The sequence below is a fragment of the Streptopelia decaocto genome (assembly GCF_964273445.1).
Source record: "Streptopelia decaocto genome assembly, chromosome: 19".
In the NCBI taxonomy this organism is placed as follows: domain Eukaryota; kingdom Metazoa; phylum Chordata; class Aves; order Columbiformes; family Columbidae; genus Streptopelia; species Streptopelia decaocto.
This window is the reverse complement of record NC_138674.1, coordinates 5,166,157-5,188,086: the sequence shown is the minus strand read 5'-3', so window position 1 is coordinate 5,188,086 and position 21,930 is coordinate 5,166,157. Positions and strand designations below refer to the sequence as shown.

At 59.5% G+C, this 21,930-nt stretch overlaps 2 protein-coding genes across 2 annotated transcripts; both read left to right on the top strand.

Moving 5' to 3' along the window:
* Positions 1–1,356: 1,356 nt before the first annotated feature.
* CSRP1 (cysteine and glycine rich protein 1) lies at positions 1,357–15,918 on the top strand. The gene is made up of 6 exons (XM_082069267.1): positions 1,357–1,513; positions 7,927–8,039; positions 12,522–12,690; positions 13,074–13,200; positions 15,085–15,178; positions 15,447–15,918. The coding sequence occupies exons 2-6, from the start codon at positions 7,928–7,930 to the stop codon at positions 15,521–15,523; spliced, it is 579 nt and encodes a 192-aa protein (XP_081925393.1). The 5' UTR covers positions 1,357–1,513; position 7,927; the 3' UTR covers positions 15,524–15,918.
* Positions 15,919–20,512: 4,594 nt separating this feature from the next.
* Positions 20,513–21,396, top strand: PHLDA3 (pleckstrin homology like domain family A member 3; the record flags this gene model as incomplete). Its single annotated transcript, XM_082069229.1, has 2 exons — positions 20,513–20,864; positions 21,275–21,396. 2 exons carry the CDS (start codon positions 20,513–20,515, stop codon positions 21,394–21,396), a joined length of 474 nt encoding a protein of 157 aa, XP_081925355.1.
* Between the last annotated feature and the right edge of the window lie 534 nt (positions 21,397–21,930).

Below are 21,930 nucleotides of genomic sequence, written 5' to 3'. Positions count from 1 at the left end.
TGCTCATGCCGGGCGGATGTCAGCTCCGGGGTATGGCTCTAACTCTGGACAAAGCCTCCAGGAACCATGTGGAAGGGCCTCCAAGTCCAGATGATGGAGCACTGATGGACTGAGTCTTCTTTGAATCTTGCAGGACACCAAAAATGCCTAAGGAAGAGAAGATTCTCCTCTGTCTAGTGCTACCTGGTTCCTGTCCGTGTGTGGGGTTTGCTGGGGATTGGGGCCGTTGTCCCGTTCCCCCCACCCCATGCTCTTACATCCACTTCCATGGGCAGCAGGGGAGCGCTGGTGGGGGCTGGATCCAGGGGATGTTTCCCAAGGGGATAGAGAGTGGGAGTTTGTACCCCAGTAAGCTGAGAATCAGGCAGGGACAAGCACACAAGGGAACACCCAAATGCAGACTGGGACTGCAGAGTCCTGCTGGGGGCTGAGCAGGCAGCAGCAACTGGTGTCTGACAGTTTGGTGCTGGGTCACACCGCAGGGCTTGCACGTGGACCGTGCTTGGCTTTTCATTGTGGAAGCAGTATTATCTGGAGCCTTAGCATGTATTTACAACACCCTGAGCCTCCTTGGGCTCCTGTGCATAGAAACACAGAGAAAAAAAAGCAGGTTTGCAGCCCCACAACCACGCTGCTCTGGGATGTTTGGGCAGGGAGGGCACTGATGTGCGGTGTGAGGGTACGGAGGGGTCTGTGAGACATCAGGGAGGTGGAGGCAGCGTCCCCGCTCCTGCAGACACCGCGGGTGCACAGTGCCCGTAGCGTTCTGACCTTTTCTCGGCTCAGCGCTCTCCCTTTGCAGCTCCAGACCTGCCACCCAGCTGTGCTGGAGTGTTTGCCAGCGCCCTGCCAGCTGCCTTGCCCTCGGTTTCACACTGTTTATTTCTTATCCCCGTGTCCCTGCACCCGCCATAGTGTTGTTGTGCGTTCCCAGGGGAAGCCATTGCCAAAGAGTCGCTCCTCACTCCCCGCTTCTCGCCACCTCCTGTCACAACTTTTCTTTCAGAGAAAAACATCCAGCACAACTAAATACTGACCTAAATATCTGATGGGTATCCCTGCTGGCACACTTGCTTGGCAGCCAGCCCGCGGGATTTAGGGACCCCGAAGGGTTCATCCCTCCCATGGGGGTGGGATGTGGGGGGATCCCCAAGGGCGTGGGGCCGGGGCTGCCGGGCCGTGGGGCTGGGGATCCCCGGTGGCGGGGCCCGGGGGTGCGGGTCCCCGGTGGTGGGGAGTCCCCGGTGGTGAGGGGTCCCCGGTGGCGGGGCCCGGGGCTGGTGTCCCCGGTGGCGGGGCTGGTGTCCCCGGTGGCGGGGCGGCCCGCCCGTGCCCTCCTCCGCCGGGCCCTCGGGGCGGCGGCCGCGGTGACATCAGGCCGTGCCGGCGCCGAGCGCAAACCGCCGCCCCAGACCCGCCTTCTCCCGCCGCCGACAAAAGCCCCCGAGCGGCCTCCGGCCCCAGCCCCGCTCCGAACACCGACCCGGCTCAGCCCAGCCCAGCCCCGCTGCAGGTAGGTGCGGACCGGGGGCGGCCCCGCGCCCTGCTATCGGAGCCCCCGACCCGCGGGTGGCCCCGGAACCTCCGGGGCTGCCGCTCCTCCCGGCCCGGGGACAGCTCGGCATCCCCCCGGGATGCTGCACCCCCAGGGCCAGCCCTCCCCGGGCACACCGCAGCCCCTCCGGCTGTGCCCCCCGGCACCTCAGCTGGGGGAGATGTGGGGCTGGGGGCCGGAGCAGGGGCACAGACCCGCCGTGCGCCCCTGCGCTGGGTGCGGGGGGGCCCACTGAGGCACGAAGCGGCGTGAGCGGCCGTGCACATGACGCCAGATGCGGAAGCCAAGGCTGTTGCATCAGATCGGGTGAACTTTCCTAACCTGGTGGAGAACGGGCACCGACGCCGCGTGGTCGCTTCCCACCGGGATGCCGAACTTTCTGCTGCGGTTAATGTTAACCCTCCGCTAAGCGTTCCTGTTCACTTTTTGCAAAGGGAAATTTCAGGGTTGTGGTCTCAGGCTGCGCTGTGAGCAAAGTCCTCGTTCCCGGTCTCCTTGCTGTCGCTTTACTCTGCAGCCTGAAAAAAGCTTATACCCGGGGACAGGGAGCCGGCTCGATCCTCCCCGCTGGCGTGGACTGATGTAGCTTTGCAGAGATTTGCATCGCTGAGGACCTGGCAGAGCACACGCTCCAGCGCAGCTTCAGGTGCCGCTTTCCAAACATCAGAGCCGGCAGCGGGGCCAGCGCGTAGGAGGGGTGTTAATTAGCACTTGGCAAAAATACCGGGAGCTCCCAAGTCGCAGTATTAGATACAGCGCAGGATGGACTAGGTGAGAAGGTGCGAGTGCTAAAGTAGTACTAGGTGTGAGACTGACTTTGGACGTGGCACCTCCTGGCTCTTCTAGCTCTTGGTGGGGAGGTTGGAAAGGTGTTGTGGTGTCTGTGACCACCCCTAGCCCAGTGTTTGTCACCGTCACCGCTGCCGGGGGTCACTGGGCACCGGCTGTCCAGCCTCAGGCTCGCAGCCGCTCTCCGGAGCCTCTCTGTTCAGGATATCAATGTCTGAACCCTCTGGAGCGGCTCAGCTCGGCTCCCTGCTCCTGGGAGGGACAAAATGACAAGGATCTGACTGATGGGGGGAACTAAGCGCTTTGGAAAAGCTAAAGACCTCGGTTAGATTTTGATTCCTGCAGGAGTCAGTAGCTTTTCTTAGCATACCTGCAAATGCTTTTGGCTATTGTTCAGGATAAAACTGGGATTTTCTCTGAGGAACCCAGTTGTGTTAGGAAATTTTTAAGTTGCTTTTGTAAGCAAAGCTGGGAGCGGTGTGGCCAGCAGGCAGCGGTGTGCTGGTCCATGGGCACGTCGCGGTTGTGAGCGCTCACGGAGAGCCGTGTCCGGCCGGTGGCTCCGCACAGGGCTGCCACCGCCAACCTGGGGCTCCCACAGCCAACCTGGGGCTCCCACCGCCAACCTGGGGCTCCCACAGCCAACCTGGGGCTCCCACAGCAAACCTGGGGCTCCCACAGCCAACCTGGGGCTCCCACCGCCAACCTGGGGCTCCCACAGCCAACCTGGGGCTCCCACAGCCAACCTGGGGCTCCCACCGCCAACCTGGGGCTCCCACAGCCAACCTGGGGCTCCCACAGCCAACCTGGGGCTCCCACAGCAAACCTGGGGCTGCCTGAGCGCCGGCAGCAGAAGCAACATCTGACTGTTGCTTTGGGAACCGCAGAGTAGACCAGCTGTGTGCGAGGATCACTCGGGACCTCGGACCCTCCTGACTTTCTCCCCTCATCTCTTGGCGAAGCGCTCAGAGATGTTTGCTCTGATGCAGCTGCGTCCCCTGGGTCAGTTCTGTCGTTTCCCCATGGTGATGCCCAGTGCTCTGCCACGTCCCAGTGCTCACCAGTTTGATACCACCATTTCACAAATGGCCTTTGTTTATTGTCATTTATGCTGTTGGCAGCCCAGAGTCTCCTCATGTCACTGCTCCACCCAGCAGGGGGACAGAGGACAGTTCTAACTTGCCTCTCATAGGGTTATTTCCACTTGTGCCCAGGTGATGTGAAAGCTGCTCCATGACAGGTGCCGTGTGGGGCAGAGTCCCCCATGGGCCTGATTGCGGTTACTGGTGCTGACCCCCTGATGCTCTGTCCCCATGATTTCCCACCTGGTGTTCCATGTATCTCCACGAGCTTGTTCCTCTCTGTTCTGCCCACACGCCTCATGTGTGCAAGTGCCTCCTTATCCAAATTCTGCTCATTTCACAGCTGTGCCAGCCGCTCGCTGAGCTGGAAGGTGGGAACCAGACCCCAGGGCTTGGGGCTGCTACCGTGGCTTCCTTCCCTTTGACTTGCCCCTTTGCCAGGCCATGTATGGACTGCTGTGAACATCATTAGGAGTTAATTTTGTGCAGTGCTGATGGTGCTTTTCTGCCTTCCATTTGTATTAACACTCTCATTGCAAAGCAAACCTTTTACATGGGCCAGGATGAGTCTCCTGTTCCTCAGTGGTGTCCTCCAAGCACAAAGGGGTTGCTCTGCAGTGAATTACAGGATGTACTGGTTCCATACCGGTTTGTGTCTGGTTGTTTAGTGCAGCTCAGACTGCATCCCAAACTGGTGCCACACAAGCCCGTCTGAAACGCGCCTGAGTCCATAGCTTGCGTTTGACCTGGTGAACTGTGCTGCTGCAAAGTCAAGCATCAGACACAGAAATTAGAGTTAATCTCCAAAAAACATCAGACTTGTGTGGTTCTGCACAAGCCTCGCTTGTGTCTGTGCTTCCCAGCAGCACAGCTGTTGAGGAAAGGATGGTATCTTGGTTTTTAAAGCCTCTTGCGTTACCCAGAGCAGATGAGGGACCGTCTCCGGGGCTGAGCTGTGCTTGGCACGGACGATGCGCTCTGCAGGGCTCTGCTTGTGTTTGCTGCCATGTTGTGGTACACGAGATATGGAACTGCAGGAGGGAGGAAAATAATCCTGGTTTTAGCAGCCCTGGGTGTCCCTCTTGCCTGTGCTCAGTGAGATCTTTGGCTCCAGGACAGTCACCTCCTGTTCCTCATTCTGCACGGGTCTCATAGTGATTTGGAGAAGTGCGACTGTGGTCAGTTACGTGTTGCAATTGGACAGAATATAGTGCTCAGCTCCGTGGTGCAAAGTACTCTGAAAAATGCTGAAAGGGTTGCAAGCCCTCTGACATATCTTAACGCAGTCATTAATTAGGAAACAGGGATGATGGGGCTGTACAGATGGCTATTGTAAGGATTTTGCTGGTGCAGGTCCTGGGCTCCATGAGCAGGATGCTCCTATTATTATTCTTTTTCCTGCTAATACTGACCTGTAGCATAAACCGCTTTTTGGGCTTTCATGTGGGGTGCCGGGCTCCCAGCACGTGCCTGTGGATGTTGTGGACTAAGAGGAAATTCACTGCAACTTAACTCTTATCTCAGGCTTTCTCCGTGCCCGGCTGTGAGCAATCACAGGCCCGAACAAAACTCATTTTCATGGTCTCTCCCCACAGAAAATCCATCCTGGCGTGTGCCAGGAGGTCTGGCTGGGATGGGGCTTTGCTGGGGTTGCCGGGTGGGTGTCACCTGCCAAAATCACAGTGGTGGTGTTTAAACTGTGTGGAGGCACCTGCAACCTTCCCATGCTGGATGGAGGGAAAGAAGCAGCAAAAGGACTTGAATCCTTTTGTGGCAAACATCAGCTGAGCCTCACCCAGAAGTGCCTTTTCTCCCCCGCAGACTCACAGGCAGCTCAGAGGAAGGTGTCCCCGCTGCTGGTGTCTCGGTTTGGGCAGATGAACCCGCTATTTGGCAGCAGTACCGAGGCTGGGAGCTGCCTGCATGGGGCTGTCCCCCAAAATCAGGGCTGGCGGCTCCCAGAGATGGGGTCTGCCGGCTGTCGGGTTTGGAAAGGGATGGAGGACCCAGAGAAATGGTGTTGTTCCTGATGAGGGTGCTGAGACAGGTGGGCACGAGGGCAAAAGGGACCAGGGCTCCCCGCTATGCGGGTACAGGCACCTCGCTGGCAGGAGGATGCTGCTGGATGTTTCTGCCCTCCAAGGAAACTCCTGAACCAGGTCTGGCCCTTCTCCTGGTGCCGGGGGAAAAAACAGGCTCTGGAGAGAAACACTTTGTGGCCTTTTAAGGCAACACAAAGGCTGGGACTGGAAGGGCCAGGCGGGAAGGGAGGGATTTGGCACGGGTTGTGCGATGGTGGGAAGCCCAGCTGCAGGGTGTTTGGAAAAGAGACTTCCCGGCTGCTACGATCACACCCCGAACACGCTCCTCGGGTCCCTGGAGCCAGCACAGCCGCCCCACTGGCCCCGCTCCTGCTCCCTCCCCAGCGCTGTCTGTCTGTCCTGGCTGAGACCTTCCGTGTGTCCAGCAGCTGAGCTACAGCTCCAGAGCCTCTGCACAGCCCTGCCGGCTGTTAGAACCTGGTTGAGATCAATTTCTTTTCTATTGCCTGGCAAAATACTCTTACACAGGGAAAAGCTCGACTTTCCCCTGCACTGGTGGGTACAGAGATCTTGCTGTTCCTGAGAGCAGAGGGTTTGCAGCGCTTCATCCTCCTGCATCTCTCTGTTTGATGTTTATACAGCCCCCAGTCCTCCTGCGGACTCAGAGAATTGTTTTGGTTGGGAGAAACGATTAAATCATTGAGTCCAACCATTCCCCACCCCTGTCCCTGCCCCATGTCCTGAGAACCTCATGTCCATCTGTCCAGCCCTCCAGGGATGGTGACTCCAGCACTGCCCTGGGCAGCCTGTTCCAATGCCCCACAGCCCTTTGGGGAAGAAATTGTTCCCAGATCCAACCTCAACCTCCCCTGGCGCAACTTGAGGCCGTTTCCTCTGCTCCTGGCGCTTGTTCCTGGGGAGCAGAGCCCGACCCCCCCTGGCTCCAAGCTCCTTTCAGGCCGTTCAGAGATCAGAAGGTCTCCCCTCAGCTCCTGTTCTCCAGCTGAACCCCCAGCTCCCTCAGCCGCTCCCATCACACTTGTGCTCCAGCCCCTCACCAGCTCCATTCCCTTCTCTCCACTCGCTCCAGCACCTCAAGGCCTTTCTTGGTGTGAGGGACCCAAAACTGCTCCCAGGATTCGAGGTTTGGCCTCCCCAGTGTGCAGGGGGCAACGTCCCTCTCCCCAGTTCCCTACCAGGGAGGTCAGCAGGTTGGAGACCCAGAGATGGGGCTTCAGCTGCCTGCGGTGACCTGGAGATTCGGAGCTGCTGCAAGGAGTGGGCGCAAAGGCTGTGCCCTGTGTGCAGCCCCAGGTTGCCGTTTGATCCTCCTCTTGGCCGCACTCAGCCAGCTTGCCTCCCTCGCCATCTCCTTGTAGGACTTTGTTGTTTGCATATCTCGAGGTTTGTGTTGGCCCCGTGTTCAAAAGCATCGAGGCCCCTCTGGGTTGGAGTTCTGCCACTTGCGTTAGCTGCTCACAGTATTTTGGGGTTATCTGCAAATTTGCACATCAAGGGGCCTCTTGATAGTGTCTCACCGGATACCTTTCAGGAAAGAGGAGAGAGAAACAGAGGCATTTGTATTGTGCCAAGGAGCTGCGTGGTGGCTGAGGCTGGCGCTCAGGTGCTTGCCCTGCACGTGAGCCCATGTCCCTGGGGCTGCTGATTTCCCATGGTCCTGGAGGATTTGGAGGTGCCCGAGCACAGGGGGAAGGCAGTGGCTCCAGGTGCTTTGGGGACATGGTGCCAGAGCCCGCTGGGTTTGGTGCCATCAGGGGTCAGCTCCTGCTCTTTGTGCGACCTGAACTCTACCCCTGCCCTGTGGTGGCAGAAATGGAAGAGGTGTTGGGGGAGAAGAAGCTGTGTTTCCAGCCACGGGGACAAGCTGGACACTCTACAGCACCAAGGGTCGGTCACCCTGGGCCCTGGCGAGGGGTAATAGCAGGGCTGTGACCTAACGAGGTGCCGGTGCCCTGGGTACCTCTGCGAGTGCAGTCTCCCATCATTGTCCCGCTTCCTCCCTTTTCCTGGCACAGAAAGGGGTTGTGAGGCCCCACGGCTCCCAGGACAGGGGAATTTCTGCTGCTCCTGCCTGGCAGGACCAGTGGAGGCAGCGAATACTGCTGGGTGCTGTCACCGTGGGTCCCGTGGGCATCCCAAGTCCTGCTAATTAGCAGCTTGGTGCATCTGTGCAAACAGCAAACATCCGTGGGTGGTCTCCATGTGTGCGGATATGGAACAGCTGCTGGAGCACTGCTGGTGGCTGCCCCGTCCCTGCCCCGTCCCTGCCCCGTCCCTGCCCCGTCCCTGCCCCATCTCTGCCCCATCTCTGCCCCATCCATGCCCCATCCCTGTCCCATCTCTGCCCCATCCCTGCCCCATCCCTGTCCCATCTCTGCCCCATCCCTGTCCCTGCCGTCCCGCCCTGACGCTGCCTCTGCCTGTGCTTCTGCCGCAGGATGCCGAACTGGGGAGGAGGAAAGAAGTGTGGAGTGTGCCAGAAGGCCGTGTACTTCGCCGAGGAGGTGCAATGTGAAGGCGGCAGCTTCCACAAGTCCTGCTTCTTGTGCAGTGAGTACCAGCTCTTCCTTCGCCCCCCTCCCTACCCGCTTCCTGGCTCTCCGCCCCCGTCATGTCCTGTTTATGGGCCGTGGAAAAGCTCATTAGGGTTTCTCTCCGAGCAGCCCGGCTGCGGGAGCTGTGTGGCAGGCTTTCTGCTGTTCTCCAGACTTGGTGGTTAGTTCTGCTGAAGGAAGACAGAGCATCCCAGGACATCAGGGGCCATCCAGGCTGTCAGGGCTGACCTCAGCCAGCACCCACGCAAAGCCTGGGGCTGTCCCTACACGGGGAGAGGCGAGGCTGAGCCCTTTAGTCTGTCTCCAGATGTTCGAGATTAGAGCATGAGACAGGGACTCTCCAAACAGTGGCAGCAGGAGGTGCATGTCCCATGCCCTGCACTGGGGTGACGCCAGCTTTAGTCTTCTAAGTGGCTTTGCCACACTGAAAAGGTGATTTGGCCTTGGGCACTGGCGTGGGATCTGTCCCTGTGTCCCAGGAGATGATGGGAGGAAGATGTGGTCCTGTCCTGGCCCTTCTGCTGATGGAAAGCTTACTGTGAAGTGATAAAGCATCCCCCCCAGCCTGCCTGGAAATCTGCTACTGTTGTGTGTTTAGACCCAAGTGTCACCTCCAGGGAGGAGCAGGAGGACAGGATCTGGCTGGGGGTTGACTCAGTGCAGATGTCCCTTCCTCTGCAGACCCTGCAGGTACTCTTGGGTTCATGCTGCGGGTCCCCAGACACCCTTCCCCTGCCCTTGGGGACAACAGGGCAGCAGTGAGGGACAGGTCACCATGGGGAGTGTCACCGTGCTGAGAGCAGCTCCTCAAACCTGGGGGATCCATCCAGGGGGGCTCAGGACCTTTGAACAAAAAGATGACCACTGTCCTCAGCCTGTGTTTTGCCAGATTTCTGTCCCCTGCCCTCGAAGACTGTCACATAACAGAACTAGTGATTCCCGTGTGCAACCAGGAACGTGCATGTTTGTGTCCACTGATGGCTCATCAGCCCATGGCATCTGACACAGACTGGAACAGGTGGTGGATGCCCCATCCCTGGGGACATCCCAGACCAGGCTGGATGTGGCTCTGAGCAACCTGAGCTGGTGCAGATGTCCCTGCTCATGGCAGGGGGGGCACTGGGGGAGCTGGGAAGGTCCTTCCAACCCAAACTGTCCTATAATTCTATGATTCTAAGTGTGTCTTCAGAGCTGTCTTTGCAGCAGAGCCTCACTGAGGTTCAGCATTTTCTCAGCCCGTCCCTGTACCCTGTTCCCCGTGTCACCGTCCCGTTGCAGCAGGGAGCACAGATGGGATCTTTCCCACATGGGCAGCGAGCAGAGCTGGGCTCTATAAACAGGCACACAGCTAGAACTCATCCAGGAGGCTTATTCCAGCAGGGAAATACCAGTGTCCCCATGGGGCCGATCCCTGCCATGCTGCTGTGTCCACCTGGCATGGATACTGGATATTCTTGGCCAGTCTGCCTGGGACACGGCATGCACAGCTGGATGCAGATGTGCAAGAGAGAGGCTGTTGCTCCCTGTGCGGCAGGAAGAGTGGCCGGCGTCACCGGTAGCTCTTGAATGTGGGAGTTTCCAGGCTGGAAAGCTCATTTTGGCTGGAGAGGACTAAGAAAGGGAGTTGCAGAGAGGTTTTCCCAGGCGGGCAGGGGTTGGCAGGCTGTTGTGTCCTTCCGGCAGCCGCTCTCTGCAGCGGGAAGTTGTGTTTCTGCTGCAGCCTCAGATAAGGAGGGTGGGAACGTGAAAGGGCTGGAGCACAAGTGTGATGGGAGCGGCTGAGGGAGCTGGGGGGTTCAGCTGGAGAACAGGAGCTGAGGGGAGACCTTCTGATCTCTGAACTGCCTGAAAGGAGCTTGGAGCCAGGGGGGTCGGGCTCTGCTCCCCAGGAACAAGCGCCAGGAGCAGAGGAAACGGCCTCAAGTTGCGCCAGGGGAGGTTGAGGTTGGATGTGGGGAACAATTTCTTCCCCAAAGGGCTGTGGGGCATTGGAACAGGCTGCCCAGGGCAGTGCTGGAGTCACCATCCCTGGAGGGCTGGACAGACGGACATGAGGTTCTCAGGACATGGGGCAGTGCCAGGGCTGGGGGAACGGTTGGACTCGATGATCTTGAGGGTCTTTCCAACCAAAATGATTCCATGATTCTATGTTACCCTCATCTCTCTCCCACCAGTGGCTTTTGCTGTCTGAGTCCATGTTGGTGGAAAACCTCAGTGTGGGTGTAAAGATGTTATTGCACCACATCTGCCCTTCCCTGTGACCCCGTGCACACAGCGGGACTTCTTGGGAAAGCTGTGCGATGCTGGCACCATGAAATCAGGCAAAAGGCCTTGCTTTGGGAAGGCCAATATGGGGAAGAAGGTCACCCAGTGTCCCCTCATGGCAGCAGGTCCCCAGGGAGTGCTCCAGAGCCGACAGCAGCCAGCGCTCCTGTCCCTGTGCCTTGCGGATGGACAGACTCCATACGCACCCCAGTGTCCTGCCCATCCAGCTGCAGGTGATGCTGAGCTGCACCCAAATCCAGCATTCCCAGTCTGTTCCCCAGTGCTGCGTTTGGGCCTCATCAGGGAACCCGAAGCCATTATCTTTAGGGAAGAAAAAACAAATACTTCAACCTGATCTGCCATAAAAATAATCAAAAAAGGAGCCAAACCTACCGCAGTGCATCAGAACCAGAGATCGGCTCAGGGAGTGACTTGGTGATTGACTCGGTGGCATCGATCCAACTGAGCTGATAGTACAGGGTGGAAATGTGCTGCAGTGAGAGTGTTTGGCCTCTGCAAGTGGCAGCAGCTCTTGTCGAATTGTTTTGTGGAGCAACTCCCTGCTCTTAGAAAAACAAAGGGTCCTTAACCCGATGAGTGCGGTGCGCTGGAATTTCTGCAATGCAGAAAGCCAGGAGCTGGGGGTTGATTTCTAGGAAGCAGACCAGGAAAGAATGTTTTCTGCCGCCTCTCAAAGCGCCTGTGGCTGGTACACATGAGGGACTGGGAGAGCTTTGCTTAGAGCTCTAAATCCACCAACACGGTGGGAGAGACAGACGCCAATGAGATCAGTCCCTCCCACCGCTAGGACAAAGCTCTTTCAATGTGCCAGTAAAAGTGCCCAAATTCCCCTCCTGGAGGGTCTGGATGCAACGTTGCTCCCCATGAGCTCCAGGTAACTCAGAGACACCCCAACACCAGCCCAGGAGCTTGGCAGCTCTGGGACCAGTTAACCAGAGCTGGTCTTCATCAACGAGGATGCTCCATCCCCAGCTCCTGCTGGGGTGGGATGGGAGAGGACCCTTCCAGACCCTTCTTAGATGGCAGGAGATGTTTCCCTTCCCACCTCCTCCCAGCAGCAGCACACGGGGTTTTCTGCGGCCCCGGAGGAGAAGCACCATATTTAGTAATTGTGCCGAGGAAAGCTGCATCTCACCCTGCGCTCAGCGCCGCGGTTTGCGCTGCTGGGAGCCGAGCTCTGCTCTGTTTGCATTCCTGTGATATTGGTAAAGGCCAAGAAACGTTTCTGCTGGCCAAGAGGCCAGCATGCCGCTGGAAGCCTTGACATTTAAGGCGTGTAAGCGGGATGGGGAAGGCTGTGTGGCTGCTGTAACAGGATCTGTTTTGGGGCCGGCTGCCAGCGCTGCGGACTCTGCCCCGGGCGTCTGGATGCTGCACCGGGCAGGTAAACACAGCAGATCACTGCGAGCCCGGTTGGGTGCTGTTTGCCTCCCGCCCCGGCCTACTGGGTGATGTGTTCCAGGAAGGGTTTGGAAGCCAACGTGAAGGCTGAGATCAGAGCTGGGACAGGGGTTGGGCAAACCTAAACTCGGGAGCAGAGTCTGTGTGGGCTGAGCCCAGCACCAAGCTCAAAGCTCTGGCTGGGCTGAGCTGTGACCCTGAGCGTGGCTGCTGGCTCCTCCTGTCCCACCTGACGTCCCATACTGATCCCTGGTTGTGGCTCGGACCGGGGCGACGTGTTAACACAAACCCTTCCATCGTGGTCTCAGGGTCTGGAGAGGCAACTGTGCACAATAGCGTACCGTGCCAAAGACTTACTGTGGTGATGGCTGCAGCTCTGCTTTTAGTTAAACACAAAGCAAAATATATTTGCTTGCGTTACTTTCCCCCAGCGCCTGTTGCTGCGATTTGCAGCGGGCTGGGATGTGGCAGAGCTGCGGTGGGGCAGGACGTCCATCCCTGCCAACCCCGCGGTGACTTGTAGGGAAATGTCAACCCCCCTCTGGTTTAAGTGCATCAAGAGCTTACCCTGTAGCTTTGGTGGTTGCTTCCTTTTAAAGCCAGACAATGTTCTTGTTGTGATCCTTATCTCTGGCTGTTTTGCATGCGCTCCCTTCAGCACTGACCTCGGCTGGGGTTTCCTACTCCTTGAAAGCTGAGCTGTGCTCTCCTTGTGAGGACTTGTTTTCTGCACCTAATTAGCAGGCTCTGGATGAGCAGGCTAATGGCACCGCCCTCCTCTCTTTTCCAGTGGTCTGTAAGAAGAACCTGGACAGCACCACTGTTGCTGTGCATGGAGACGAGATCTACTGCAAGTCGTGCTACGGCAAGAAGTACGGCCCCAAGGGCTACGGCTACGGGCTGGGAGCTGGGACCCTCAGCACAGACAAGGGCGAGTCTCTGGGAATCAAATATGAAGAGTGAGTTTAAGTCTTGTTTTCAAAACCATGCCTGTTGTGGGCACCTTTTCCCCCACATCTATATGCTTTTGATGCGTGGATGTGCAGCCTGTGCTGAACTTGGAGCGGTGTGTAATCTGGAGAGCGCCGTGGGCTGCTCTGCCTTTCTGCTCCTCGGGGGAAACCCGCTGAACCCTCTTGGCAGGGTGGGATGGGGCTTGATGGGACATGCCCCCATTGCCCGGGCACGCTGCCCGTCCCCTCCCAGCACGCAGCCGTGAGGCTGGAGTTTCCGTGCGGCTCAACACATTGTGCCTAAAGCTCCAGGCCCTTCAAAACTGGGATTTGTGATTCCATAGCTCTTGCTTGTGCAGCCCTAATCACAAACTCCTTCCCATCCACAGGGGCCAGCCCCACCGACCCACCAACCCAAACGCATCCCGAATGGCCCAGAAGGTCGGGGGTTCTGATGGGTGCCCTCGCTGTGGCCAAGCGGTGTATGCGGCTGAGAAGGTGATTGGAGCTGGAAAGGTAAGAATGGGGATGGATGGATGGATGGATGGATGGATGGATGGATGGATGGGACACACACATGCCACGAGTTGCTGTGTGGCAGGGAGACCTTCAGAGAAGGTCTGGACCTGACCCACAGGCTGTTCAGGCTGGACTAGGGATCTGGTGGCCATGGTCACCAGGAGGTCTGGCACCAAAAGGAGATCTTGGCATGTCTGGAAACCAGGTTCTCCAGGCTGCATTGCTCTTGCAGATTTGTAGATGGGAGAGAAATACATTTTATATTAAATATTCGGAGCACTGCTCAGCAGAGGTCACAGTGGATGTCCCCAGTGCCAGATGTGTTGGTAGGATGAGCAGCGATGTGGGCCGTGGCCACCGCCACCACTAACTGAACAAGCGCAACGTCCAGTGAGGCTCTGCCCCTGTGCCGCGGGCTGGGACGCCACAGCCCGGGTTTGTGCCAGGAAATGGATTCCAGTGGCCAGTGCTGCCCACGAACAGGGCACGGGGTTGCAGCTGTGGGCACCCGCTCGGTGCTTCTCTCCTGGGCTGTTCTGCTGGTGGACAGGATCTGCTCAGGGCCAGGTGGGAAGGACGTTCTGCAACAGCCCTGGGACATCCTGTGTCAAGTTTATCACCTCACTAGGGTCCTTTGCATCCCGAGCTGTGGCCTCATCCTCACCCAGCTCTGGGAAGCTCTCGGTGGGGCACAGGGACATATTCTGCTCTGCCAGCCCTGGGAACCTGGCTGAGGTCCCTGCCCTGGAGCAACCTCCCTTCCAAGGTTGGGTACAGGTGCAGAGCTGGCCAAGGCGGCGGCTTAGGCCTGGCTTTGTGCCGCAGGGGATGGGATGGCCATGCTGGGAAACCCTCCCCGGTGACATGGGGACACTCACTGACCCCTCTGTGCTCTGCCCTCCCTGGGGCTTCTCTGTTTGTCCTCTGTCCCCAGAGCAAGGGGAGACGCATCCAGTCCACAGCAAGGGCCTCCTGGCATCCCTGTGCCCCAGCTGGCAGTGCAGGGGTTTGTGATGGACACTTGGAGTGTCAGCCCAGGGTCAGAAACAAAACTTACCCTTAAAGTCACAATCTGGGCTTCCTACGTTTCTGGCCTCGATGTTTATGGGGAACCAAAGCTGGCAAAGCAATTACACTCCAGCAAACCCGTGGAGGATTCCAGAGCATGTATTCCATGTACTAATGTTTGCTGGATGACTCCATCTGCTACCTCCTCCTCCAGCCCCCCAATTTCACATTTTCTTCCAAAAAAGGTTTTGTGTTTTCCAAAGTGTTTATTTAAATTCCTCCGTGAGCAGCTCTGGCCACTCGAGGTTTGCTCGGAGGCTGTGAGCTCATTTATCCCCAGGGGACTGGCAGAGCCATGGGGGGAGTTTTATTTTTAAACCCTGGCTGATTTCTGCATTCTTAGTGTCTGTTTGCTGCCTTCCTTGGAGCTGGAGCTGTGGAGGGGCAGGTGTCCCAGCCCTGGTGCCACCCCAGGGTAACGTACGGCAGCTGTGGGTCTCAGCTGGATAACTCAGGGGATTTATCACGCTGCTCAAGTGAGGACAATCTCCAAAGAGGGGAGTGATTGCTCCCCACAAATTATTGTACAAATTATTGTACAAATTATTGTACAAATTGTGATACAAATGACTTCTGTGAATCATGGTGACAGCTCTCTGGAACCAGATCGCCATGGGAGCCATGACCACACCTGATGTGCCCTCTCTGTATCTTCCCCCCGGGGCTGGGGGGACGGCTCTGTCCAGGCAAACACTTTTATCCCATTCAGACCTCTTTGCCAAGCGCTTTGGGTCAGAAACAGAAAAGTGACCCTGTTTGGTAGCCAGAGCATCCCTGGGTGTTGTCTGACCGGGCTCTGCTCCTGTCCCGCAGTCCTGGCACAAGTCCTGCTTCCGCTGCGCCAAGTGTGGCAAGAGCCTGGAGTCCACCACCCTGGCAGACAAAGACGGGGAGATCTACTGCAAAGGTGAGTGTCCCCGTCCCCGCCGGCTTGTCCTGGACTCCAAAGGGTGGAGGTGGCGGGGGGAGCAACCCCTGTGCAGGGAACCTGGATGGGACGACGGTTTGGGGAGGTGGTGGCTGCACCAGTGGGGTGATTTCCTACTACACCTGGGGCCTCTTTGCCCAACAAATATGACAAATCCTGTCCTGTTTAAGTCCTCCTGCTTCGAGAGGAGGACCCGCTTGTGTTTGGCTACCGGCCTTACCCATCTCTGCATTCCCATCCTCTGCAGGTTGCTACGCCAAGAACTTCGGTCCCAAGGGCTTTGGCTTTGGGCAGGGTGCCGGGGCGCTGATCCACTCGCAGTGAGGCAGGAGGAGCTGGGCTTTCCGCTCGCCCTGGGCTAGTCCAGACCAGCCTGGGCTGCCCGACGCTTCCTGCGCCCGCAGTGAGCATCCCCACCGTCATCAGTATCCACCCGCTGCTTCCCAGCACGAGCCCCTTGCTCCCCGCCCTGACCCAGCGCACCCCAAAGCTGGGGGAGTCCCAGCGTGGTCCCCACCGGGTCCTGCCGGTGCGGGTGCTGGCGGGGAGACAGCTCAGCTCGCACCCACCCGCAGCGAGGCCCGTGGGCCCGAAATGTTTTGCTCCGCGTTGCCTGTCCTGGCGGGATGCCAGCTCAGCCGGGCCATGCCGTGCCATGCCGTGCCATGCCGTGCCATGCCGTGCCACCAAGCAAGCAATAAACATCAAAGCTGACCCATGCCTGGCCTTGCTGGAGAGTTTATTCCCCATCTGGGGCTGGGTGACCAGAGCTGGAGGTGAGGAGGTAGAGGGAGGACAGGAAATATTTCCAATTATGTCTTGCAATTAAAGCAGGAAGGCAGGAGCTGCTCGATGCAGGGTGACGTGGCCCAGCTGAGCCCTGCGGGTCGCTGAATTGGGCTCTCCCGCACTGCAAAAGCATTTCCAAAGCAGCAGCTGATGCTGGGAGGCCCAGCGCAGACCTTCGTGGGTGTGTTGGTAGCACAACACGTGTGCACGCCCTGTGAAACCCCTATCCCTGCTTCTCCGTGGCGCGTCTCCAAACAGGCGTGCCCGGCAGTGCTGAATAATTAACAGCTTTTCACCTACTCCCTGGATTTTTGCAGCATTGTGGATCGTTAAGCCGTCAGTTCCAAGATATAATTAGTTTTCATCTAAACTCTTCACTTTCTTTCTGTGATTCTCTCTTTGACCGGCGTGACATACCCACAAGATCAGCCTCACTGCAACTTGGAGTTATGAACTCCACGGGGAATTCACTTTTGGGGATTTTTTTAAGTTATAAACATTGTGGTTGAGTAAATGAGACGGGTAGTGTTTTGAGAAGCACAACAGAGGCAGAAATCCTTTTGAGGGACAGGGCTTGGGCTCCTTTATCAACTTAAACGCTTTGCTCCTGTTCATCACACCCTTGTTTTTGAAACTGAGGTGGGGAGAAAGCTCTTCAAGCATCTCCAAAAATCCCTCCCCCAGGTTTCCCAGCCTGGGACCCAAATTCTAGCTGGTCCCATTGCCGTGGGGTGTGTGGTTGGGTTTGGTGAGGTGACAGCAGGTGGCACTTGGGGCAGGCGGCCGGGGCTGAGGGGCGGGAGCTGGAGCACCTGGGGCTCAGGTGCCACCTTGGTGTGGAGACCGAAACCTGGCAGAGGCCCCCGAGGTGTGGGGGTGAGGAACCCACCTGCCTTCTCCATGAGTGGGAGGTGGATGCTGGATGTGCCACAGGTGCCCAGGCAACGCTGTTTAATCAATAAAGCAAGAACCAGTTTTCTGAAGTCTCTTCTTCCCGTAGTTTGTAGGGGTTGTGTCACAGAGAGGGGAGGTACGGAAGTATCGCAAGGGTGATGGAACCCAGAGGGCCATTTGCTCCTGGACACCTGGTCAAAGGCAGGAGAAAACGCTGGATTTGGGTTCTGTGGGGTCACAGAAAGACGTAGGGTGTAAGGGCCCAACAGAGGTCTGAGTCCAACCTCCTCTTGCGCAGGGCTCGCTCCAAAGGTCAGGTGCGCCACACCTGCTGGTGTCCACTCGGCTTTGGAAGCCCTCCAAGGATGGAGGGCCCACCACTGCAGGTCTTGTCACAGCACATACACCCAGGGAAGGTCATTTTCCTTTCAGAGCTCCCCTTGTGGCACTTGTGCCTGTTGTCTCTTGTCCTTTTGCCGTGCCCTTCTGTGTCTCCCTTCTCCACGCAGTGGAAAACTGAAGTTGGGTCTCCCCAAGCCCTCTCTTCTCCAGGCCTCTGAGTCTCTGCTGAGGTTTCAGCCCCAAAGGCCCCAGGTGACAACACGAGCAGTGTCCTGGGGCAGGGACCTTGCCCTGAAGCTGCACTGTTCACCCGAGTGACAGACAGGCTGTCGGTGGGGACACCAGGACCGGCACCGCTGGGGCTGCACAGCCCGAGGGCATGAGCTGCTGGGCTGGAATTAGAGGTGCTTTTGGGGCACCCCCTGCCCAAACGGCAGCGGGACGGCTGTGACCATCTGCTACCCTCTGCTGGTTACTGCTCCCCGTGCGCGGCTGGCGCCAGACAGACGGACACTCTGGACACCTGCACCCAAGTGTTCAACTCCCTTTAGAGGCAGCAGAGCAGCGTTGCACCCAGCAGCCACTGCTCGGGGCTGGAGGCCTCGGGAAAGGGCTGCGGGACCCAAACCTGCCCAGAAACAGCCAAACCAGGGGGTCGATTAGTGGCCGAGCACCTGCAGCCTGCAGGGACCCCTTACAAAGGGTGGGACTGGAGCCCCCCGAACCTCCATGGGCAGCGGTGCCGGGGGATCTTGTGGTGGGTGATGCCACATTGTCACCTCCCCGTGCTGGCCGTGAACTCTTTGTGGGGGTGTAACCCAGCAGCTGCTGAGTGGTGAGGAGGGAGATCGGGCTGGCTGGTGAACCACAAGTGCCTGTGGACACCCCAGCTCACTGGGCCAGAGCCCAGAGTGACAGTCCCAAAACTATTCACCCAAAATTTCCAAGGCTCAGCATCCCTAGAACTGAACTTGACCTGTGTGTCGGAAAACAGCCTTGGATGCTCTTTTGTGGGGGGGAACCACACACCTGCTCTGCTCTTCTAAAATGCCAGGGTGCTCGGGGTGACCTCCGGGCTGTGCCAGCCCCCCCCAGCTGTGCCAGCCCCCCCAGCTGTGCCAGCCCCCCCCAGCTGTGCCAGCCCCCCCAGCTGTGCCAGCCCCCCAGCTGTGCCAGCCCCCAAGCTGTGCCAGCCCCCCCAGCTGTGCCAGCCCGCGCTGCCTTTGGCCGCAGGGCCGGTGAGGGCCGCGGGGCAGCCGGGGCCGCCCGACATCACGAAACCGGGTCTCCTGAGACAGCCGGGCCTGGTGCCAGCGTGGCGAGGTTGGCCCCAGGGAGCATGAACCAGTTCCTGGCTCCAGCAGCCGCTGCCCTGCCCTCTTAATGAGGGATAATTAGGTGCATCTCATCAGCGCTGCAGACTTGCCCCCCCGGCCATGCCGGCTGCAGGCGATGCCCCCAGCGGGGATGGGGATGATGGGGGGGTTGGGGCTCAGCAGGGGGCACCGGGGGGGCTCTGTGGGGACACAAGCATGGGGATGTGAGGAGTGAGTGGCTGCAAGCCAGGGAGCCGTGGGTCGACCTGCTGCTGGACCCAGCCAGTCACCCCAGCGTGTCCCTCAGGGGATTTTCCCCTTCCAGACCACACCTGGGTGAAGGGACCCACATGCTCAGCATCTCCAGGGGCACATCCAGCTGCCCAGCAGGCTGTGACCATCACCCCCATGGTCAGCACCCCAGATGTCCCCGCCGGCAGCCCGGCACGGTGAACCCGCGGTGCCAGGCGCTGGCACAGGAACAGACAAGGCTGCGGTGCCCACGAATGAGCCGGGCTGGAAAGGAGCCGGGCTGTGGCTGCAGGGGAGGGTGGACTCGGGCAGGACTGGGCTGTGCTGCCCGGCCCTGGTCCCGCGCTGGGTCTGTGTCCCCCCGCACAGCTCACATGAGCCTGGGGGGTGCTGGTCCTTGCAGTGGGACAGGCTGGGGGCTTCAAATCCCTGTCCCAGGGGATCTGGGGAAGGGGAGCTTTGTGTGCTGAGGGCTGCGTGGGTGCTGGGTGTCCAGGGCTGTCCCCATTGCAGGGCACCCTGCACAACCACCCTGGAGTGGTGTCGCCAGACATCTCCTGCCTGCCCGTGTCCCCCCTCCCAGGGGTCTCCACAGCCTCTGCCCGGCTGGTGCTGCACACACAGCACATGCCACAGCACCCCATAACCTTCTGCCCTGGATACAACTGCACCTCATAGTGCCTTCCTGGCTGGCACTGCACCCTCAGCCCCCACCCCAACTGGCACTGCACCCTGTAGCTCCTTCCTGGCTGGCACTGCACCCAGAGGCCCCATCCCAGCTGGGGCTGCACCCAACAACCCATCTACAAGGGACACTGCGCCCCACAACCCTGCGCCTGGTGGGGGCTGCACCCCACAGGCCCGCTACCCACAAGCACTGCACCCTATAGCCCTATTCCAGCTGGCACTGCACCTCCCACAGCTGGCACTGCACCTCCCACAGCTGACAGTGCACCCCTAAGAGCTGGCACAGCACCCAAACAGCTGGTACTGCAACCCACAGAGCTGAAAATGCACCCCACAGCTGGCACTGCACCCCAACAGCTGAAAATCCACCCCCAAGAGCTGGCACCACACATTCCACAGCTGGCACTGCACCCCAACAGCTGGTACTGCACCCTCCACAGCTGGCACTCCGCCCCCACAGCTGGCACTGCAACCCCACAGCTGGCACTGCACCCGTGCCCAGGTCACTGTACACAAGTCCCCGAGCCTGTCCCGGCCCCGCCGCCGTGCAGACCTGTGCCCACACGCTGCCTGTTCACGCCAGGCCCCGGGGCAGCGCCTGCCCGCGGGCTCCCCGAACGGGCTCCCGGTGAAGCGGGGCTGTGCCGGGCCTGGCCGGGCTGCGCCTGGGCGTGAAGGCTGCCTGTGCGGCAGGAGGGGCCAGGCGAGGCGGGGAGGAATGCGAGTGGGAGAGCAGTCGGGCATGTAGCGACAGCTCCTGGGGCGCGCGGAGCCGGGGATCCCACACGCTGCGCAGAGCGGGGAGCAGAGCCCTGGCAGCAGCGCTGGCGGCCGGCATGGGGGACCCCATTGCTCACCCCCTCTGAGAGCTGGGGTGCGGACGGCGACGAGTGCCAAGGGGCAGCACGGCTGCCGTGGGGCTCCTGGCCCCAGGAGCTCAGCTCCGACGTGGGGGGCTGGAAATCCCCCCGTGGGTGATGCTCGACTGTGCCGACACGAGGTGCTGAGCATCCCGGGGGGCCGAGGAGCTGCAATGACCCCCGAGAAGGTGCTGAGGGAGGGGGTGCTGGAGAAGCGGAGCGGGGGGCTGCTGCAGCTCTGGAAGAAGAAGCGGTGCCTGCTGACGGAGAAGGGGCTGCAGCTCTTCGAGCCCAAGGGCTCGCGGCGCAAGGAGCTGAGCTTCTCCCGCATGAAGGCGGTGGAGTGCGTGGAGTGGAAGGAGCGGCACATCTACTTCACGGTGGTGATGGACGACAGCCACGAGATCGACTTCCGCTGCGCCCAGGAGGACCCGGGCTGGAACGCTGAGATCACCATGGGCCTCGTCCGCTTCAAGAACCAGCAGGCGATCCAGGTCGTGCGCGCCCGGCACAGCTGCCGAGCAGGTACCAGACCCCCCTGTGCTGTGGGGCAGGGTGCGGGACCCACCAGAGAATGAGGTCCACAGCTGTCGGGTCCCACCTCCAAGTGGTTTGGCCTCCCCATGGGAACCACAGAGGGGGTCCTGTGGGTGGGGAAGGGTCTGCAGAGTGACAGCCCCATGTCCCCCCAGCGCTGGCTGGGCTCTGCCCTTCACATCCCTGCTGGGTGTCACCTCCCTGCATCCCTGCAGAGTCTTTCTAACACCTCCCTATGTCTAAGGTGGCCCTGAGGGACATGGGGCTCTTTGCCATCTGGCACGTGGGATGGCGGTGAGGACCGTGTCTGGCTCCGCTCCCTGGCTCCCCTCAGGGCCAGATCCTGCCCCAGGTCCCAGCGCTGGCCAGGAGGGGTAACACGCACCTTCTCTCCGCAGTGGTGCAGTTCGACACAGCCCCGGGGGGACAGCCCATGGACACGCCACATCCGAGGAGCAGGATGGAGATGGCCCTTGGCTCAGCAGGTGGTGGGGAGAACGGCATCCCGGCGGGGAAGTGAGGCCACTGCTGTCTGCAGCCGGGATGGGGACGGTGGCCCCAGGGAAGCTGGTGCAGGCGCTGGCTCCCTGCGTCCTGGGGCAGGACAGAAGCACCGCGGAAATTGGGCTGCACAGCTGCAGGGGTCCAGCCACATCTCCTTAGCATGACGGGGCAAAGGACACGGTCAGGGCCACCAGCTGGGGCTCTGGACATGGCAGGAGGTGACATCCCTGCCTGGGGGTCCATCATCCCTCACCTGACAAGGGCAGGACCTTGGTGGACTGTTGGGGACTATTGCACCTCTCCTGCAGGACAGGGGATGGCATGGATGAGGTTGAGCCTGGAAGAAGCTTTGCCTGAGCACCAGTGACACTGGGACAGATGGATGTGGCTGAGGATAAGGCTCCCCCGGAGCCCCCACGTTGAAAAGGGGCTGGAGAGCTGCTGCTGCAGCAGGGACACCTCCAGGCACCGGACCTGGATGGCACGGTGACGCAACCATGCTTCTGGACATTGTCCTGCCCTGGGCTGCCCTTGGGCTAATGGGGGACTC